The following is a 5,548-nucleotide window of genomic DNA, read 5'->3' as shown; positions in this document are numbered from 1 at the left end:
TGTGTGTCTGTGTCTTGTGTGTGTGTGTGTTTCGGTCAGTGCTACCCATTCCCTCGTCTCTGTTGTTGTATGTCTGTTCATGTGACATTACTTGAAGCAAACATCGGCTCTGTCTTATGTAATCTTTGCTCAATTGGCTGCCTGCCTCAGAGAGACCTTATCTGACTTGATTTCCTATGAAAGTGATGTGACTATCGTGTGCGGTGAAGGCAGGTCCATTGTATTGCATGTGCCTGAACTGACTGAGCTTTTCTGTCTTCTGTTTCTCTCCCTTCCTCCCTCCCCCTTCGCCTTCCTTTGCATTTTCTTTTTTTCTCTCTCTCCTGCTTCTTTATAGAACAAACTGGTGTTGCCTTTGCGCAAACCTGTTGTCGAGGAACACGCCATAAGACTAGAGTGTCTTATGCATTTTCATTGTAAGTTGCTATAGGCCCAGGCAGTGCCAGTGCTCTTCTGTAGATCAGTAGCAGAGCATTGGATCTAGTAGATCTGTATTTGTGTGAGAGCGTCCCGAAGCCATGCTTCCCTTGGTAAATGCTGTAATATTGTTGTCAAGGCAACACCGACTACACACTCGGAACTTGTTTCCAAATAAGGAAAAGGCTGATTTTAGTGTTGCAACACACTAGTTTCGCTTCATGGAACCAATGGTCTCTGTTGCCTTCACAGCTAGTTACAGTATGTGTTGGAAGTATTCAGCTAGCCTGTTGTCTCTAATCTACAAAGAGCAAAATTCCTGCAATGTGATCCCCTTTGGCTACACTAGAGGGCGCTGTTCCAACAGTACCATGTGGTGTGTTGCTCTGCTGCAACAGAAACACTGAATGTTCCTATTTGTCCCTTCAGCGCCCTCTTGTGTACGCTATTGGTACTACAGCAGACTTCAGCTTGCTAGATCTGTGTCCAGTGTTGGTGTGTACCTGTAGGTGTGTGTGTGTGTGTGTGTGTGTGTGTGTGTGTGTGTGTGTGTGTGTGTGTGTGTGTCCTATGTCCTCGCCATGTGCAGTGTAGCCCCATCAGTCTAGCTCCATCAGGCCATTATCTGGCTGTATAGATGAGAGCTTGTGTTATGCCTTAATGTAACATTAACGTTCTCCCCTAATCTTACTCACTCAACAGAACCAAAGGTTTTAAAAAAGGAGAAAAAAAAACCAAGCATACTACTCGTACATGTTTCTTTGCCTTACATATAGACATTAAGAATGGAATCAGAAGGGGTCTGCTCTGTGTTCCGGCATTATATGACTCAAGCCATTCTGCCTTAACGGACACACGTGTGGTTGGACTAGATCACGTGACCCATAGCTGTCACCACATCCAGAAGGGCTCCGCTTACAAAACAGCCAACTGGGTGTCATATGCAGATGTAAATGTCACGTTCACGGTCCAATCTGATGTGTTTATCCATCTTTATCCAACGTCTGCTGTCCATGACAAGCTGCATAAGAGAATCAACCTTTTTTATTATTCTACTCTTTTCTGTTGTTATCTGCATATTATCACAAGCACAAGCAGTAGTGTAGGTGACCTCTAACTGACCCGGATGACCCGGCTAATTTAATTGGCTGACGTCTGAGGGAGGCCGCTGGCGCTGGGTGACGACTCACTGGGTCATGGGGTCCATCAGAACCTTAGTGGTCCAGATCAGTCCCTAGTGTGAGTGTCGTGTCCACTTCCCCCGTCAAACAAATCTGCAGTGCATTCAGCTGGCTTTAGGCAGTATTGATAGTAACTCTGCTTTAGGTTATCGATAGTAACTCTGCTGCAGGCAGTATTGATAGTAACTCTGCTTTAGGTTATCGATAGTAACTCTGCTGCAGGCAGTATCGATAGTAAGTGAGAGTGAGCTTTTCACATTTTGTGTGAACAACCTCACTCACTCATGCACTGTTGAAAATGTGTTGACATGTCTCCGTGCTCTGTCCATACGCATCCATCATCATCATCAGTTGTTGTTATTTTTTTGTTTTTGTTTGTTTGTCTCTCCTCCTCTTGTCCCTTGCTTTCTGTTGTGCAGCCGTGCGCTTCCTCTTGGATCTTCTCCTGTTCTGTTTCTGTACCTCCTGACCACTATTTGTTCTTCATTCACCCTCTCACTCTCTTTCACTCACTCACCCACCCCCTCACCCTCTCATTCACTCACTCACTCACTCACTCATTCAGCTCACACCCCCACTGGTCACTTACTTGAGTCATGATAAACAATGGCAGGGTAAGAACGAGATGGACATAATATTTAGGTGGCAGTGTGTTATTGTTTTATTATTGTGCTATGATTATGATATTTAGATGGCGATTATTTTTGTTATTGTGTATTTACTCTTGTCTGTAAAGATTTTTAGCTGCTTGACAGTAGGTGCCTTGAGGTCCTCTTTGAGCTGTTACTCAGCACATAAACACACATACACACTCACTCATACATCACGCTTATCACCACCTTAGACACACCTAGCCACACTAGCACCCATCGTGTTATAAGGAATGTCTGATATTGTGTGGCTGTGGTATGCAGTGTATCAGCTGTAGTCATTAAGATGAGCTTTTGCAAGTAACAATGTGGGGTCACAGACTGTAAATCATTGTTTATAGTTGCAGGGCAAATGCATTGTAAGAGAACCACAATCAAAGTCATTACTCTGGAACTTTTTTTTTGTCTTTAATTATTGCTTTGGAATATGTCGCTGTGATGAGGTTTACAAATATCGAACAAACGAATGAATGAAACCTTGCCAGGAAGAAAACTCTGCAGTCCAAAGCTGTCGAACTGTTCTCGGGTGAATGTGGACATCGTTAGTCACTTTGGGGATCATTTTTCAAGCGCATTTAATGTTTACTGTGAGAGCGCTCTTCAGCTCTGGTTTGAAACACTGTGGTCATCCAGCTTTATCATGAGATACGCCGCTCTGTGTGAGTCTGTTTCTATTTAACACTGTGGCACACACACACACACACATGTTGTGGCAGAACCTGAACATGAACAACGCCCCATCAGACATGTTACAAGAAGGTACCTGTAATGGCCGCAACTTAAAAACTTGAAACAAAAACAAGAACATTCTCAAATATATTACTTAACTGTAAGATAAAAGTAAAGGCATTTGTTCGAAATGTAATTACAGATATATCACAACTCCGAGGTTACATTTCTTTGTTTTGCCACAGATGTCTTGCTACTAGTCATTGTTTTCTTGAGCTAGAGCATGTTGGGTTTTTTTTTATTTTATTTTACTCCGTTTTGATTTATGAAATGTATCTGTAAAAAAAACAGTTAATAGCATGAGAGGTCATTTTAAAGAAATTGAGGCTGTACAAATTTTAGATGATCTAACCTGTGGTGTTGCTGAGAATGACCATCAGGATTTCTGAATGTATCAAAACACAACCCCCTGTCCTCTTTTACACAGTAAAACAGGATAGTGCATTTGCTCCTGACAGTGGAACTGACTTGGACAGAACTCTGCAACAGTGGTGGAGTGTTGGAATAAACATTCTCCTCACGTGTTCTGATAGTGAGTGCAAAAAAGCCCTGTGTTGCTACTGAAGGCCTCTGTGGCGATACCCTGAGAGCTGCTCACTACTGCAGGGCTTTCGAGGACGTCCTCTCCCGACGTCTAGTGTCCCATCTGCTCAACCGAATGATCTGAAATGAAATCTTTTCTATAACTTCAGAGAATCAACTTTTGCTACTTTTGTATTCACATTTGAAAAGGAAAAAAAGATAATATTACCGACTTTATTTATTTTAGGGTATTAATTTTCAGTTTTGTAACCAAAATTAGTTACAAGGGGGACAAAACCTTATATCTGTGTGTATAACTTTGGCAGAGCATAAACTGATAAATAATAGCTTTAACGTTCTGCTGTCTCTGGGTCTGTGTGTGTGTTTGTTTTGGTTTTTCAGTTCTGTTTTACGTCATGTTGACATGCACTGTTTGTAAAGGGGGATAAACTCATAGATTACTCGATCTGGAAACAGAGGACACTTTGGAAGACTCCTAAAAAAGTGTGACCAAATACTAGACTACTATAAATGTCTGTTGTCTGTACAGCTTCCTGGACTCGTAGTAGAGCCTCATCTAAGCCAGCCTTGACATTTGAGTAGAATGGGCATCACTTTCTCCTATACATTGGCACAACGCGTCATGATATTGCTCTTAACTTAAATCTGATTAAATGTATGTATACTACTGTACACTCTGCATTGCATATGTAGTTATAAATATATAAATATATATACATAAATATATATTAATGTACAGTTTGGGGGTCTTTTGTATACAGTTTTTAACAGATTGTTATCTGTAGATATATGTGAATTTTTGCCAGCTTTTGTGTAGCTATTAATGGCAAACGACTGTATATTGCTTGTAATAAACAAAGTTAAAATAACTGCAGTGTTAATGTGTTATTTTCATTAGTAGTAGCTCATGCTGTTAATGGATGTTCTTGAATTTGTACAAAAATTCAGAATAACAAAATATTACACAGGATAAAGTGAACTGCTTCATACTGTCAGTACCCCTTATGACCAGAAGATGGTGATGTGTTTCCTTTTACAGGGGCATATAGGAAATTACTAACTAAGATATATTGCAACTAATCTATTTTCGTTTTGTATATCAAACAAACTATTCATTATATAAATATTGTCATGTATAAATGATTATATAAATATGCTATGCCTGTTTTATAAAATGCATCTCAAGCACAAGTACAAAAATAGCAGCCACCTTAAAGTAGTCTGAATAGCGAGCCAATGCAGGAGTTTAGTTTCACTGTCTCAATATCTCAGCCAAGATTACAGAAAGTGGAGATCTGGCAACAGAGGACGGGATTTGGCTACTGGAGGCTAAGAATGTGTGTGTGTGTGTGTCTACTGCTGGAGGCTAAGAATGTGTGTGTGTGACAGAGAGAGAAAGGGACGGGGAAGGTGGCTGCCAACTTCCATCTTAGTGTTTTCCTTCCCCTCGCTCTGCTGACAAGCCAGAACACAATGCAGAGACAGGCCAGATGAAAGAGGCGACAACATGAGTTACCCGGAACATGAACACTTCAACACCAACATGAGTTACCCTGAACATGAACACTTCAACACCAACATGCGTTACCCTGAACATGAATACTTCAATACCATCATGAGTTACCCTGAACATGAACACTTCAACACCAACATGCGTTACCCTGAACATGAACATTTCACCACCATCATGAGTTACCCTGAACATGAACACTTCAACACCAACATGAGTTACCCTGAACATGAATACTTCAATATCATCATGAGTTACCCTGAACATGAACACTTCAACACCAACATAAGTTACCCTGAACATAGATATTAGAAAGCTAGATACCAAATTGAATGTCGAGTTCTATTATGTGGCATGGTAAACGCGGCTGCCATATTGGTGGGGGCAGCACCTTTACAGTCTATGGGGGAGTGACCGCAACACTTGCTGCAATCAGAGACACCTGTCAGTCACGTGTTTCTCCACTGGCCTCCAGTTATTGTTGCCCCCACCAAGATGGCGTCGCTATTTACGTACGT

At 41.3% G+C, this 5,548-nt stretch overlaps 1 protein-coding gene across 2 annotated transcripts in view; it reads left to right on the top strand.

Moving 5' to 3' along the window:
* atp11a (ATPase phospholipid transporting 11A) overlaps positions 1–4,389 on the top strand; it is an 86,736-nt gene extending 82,347 nt beyond the window's left edge. The window contains exon 29 of one of the 2 annotated variants that reach the window (XM_042079683.1): positions 1–4,389. This exon is cut by the window's left edge and continues 860 nt beyond it. Coding sequence is in view for 1 of the 2 variants with exons in the window: in XM_042079685.1 (XP_041935619.1) it covers positions 338–389 (52 nt within the window). In the remaining variant the exon portion in view is untranslated. The other variant, XM_042079685.1, reaches the window with a different exon arrangement.
* The last annotated feature ends 1,159 nt before the right edge of the window (positions 4,390–5,548 follow it).

The sequence above is a fragment of the Alosa sapidissima genome, chromosome 23 (assembly GCF_018492685.1).
Source record: "Alosa sapidissima isolate fAloSap1 chromosome 23, fAloSap1.pri, whole genome shotgun sequence".
Classification (NCBI taxonomy): domain Eukaryota; kingdom Metazoa; phylum Chordata; class Actinopteri; order Clupeiformes; family Clupeidae; genus Alosa; species Alosa sapidissima.
The sequence above is the reverse complement of the archived record's forward strand: the minus strand, read 5'-3'. Positions and strand labels throughout refer to the sequence as shown.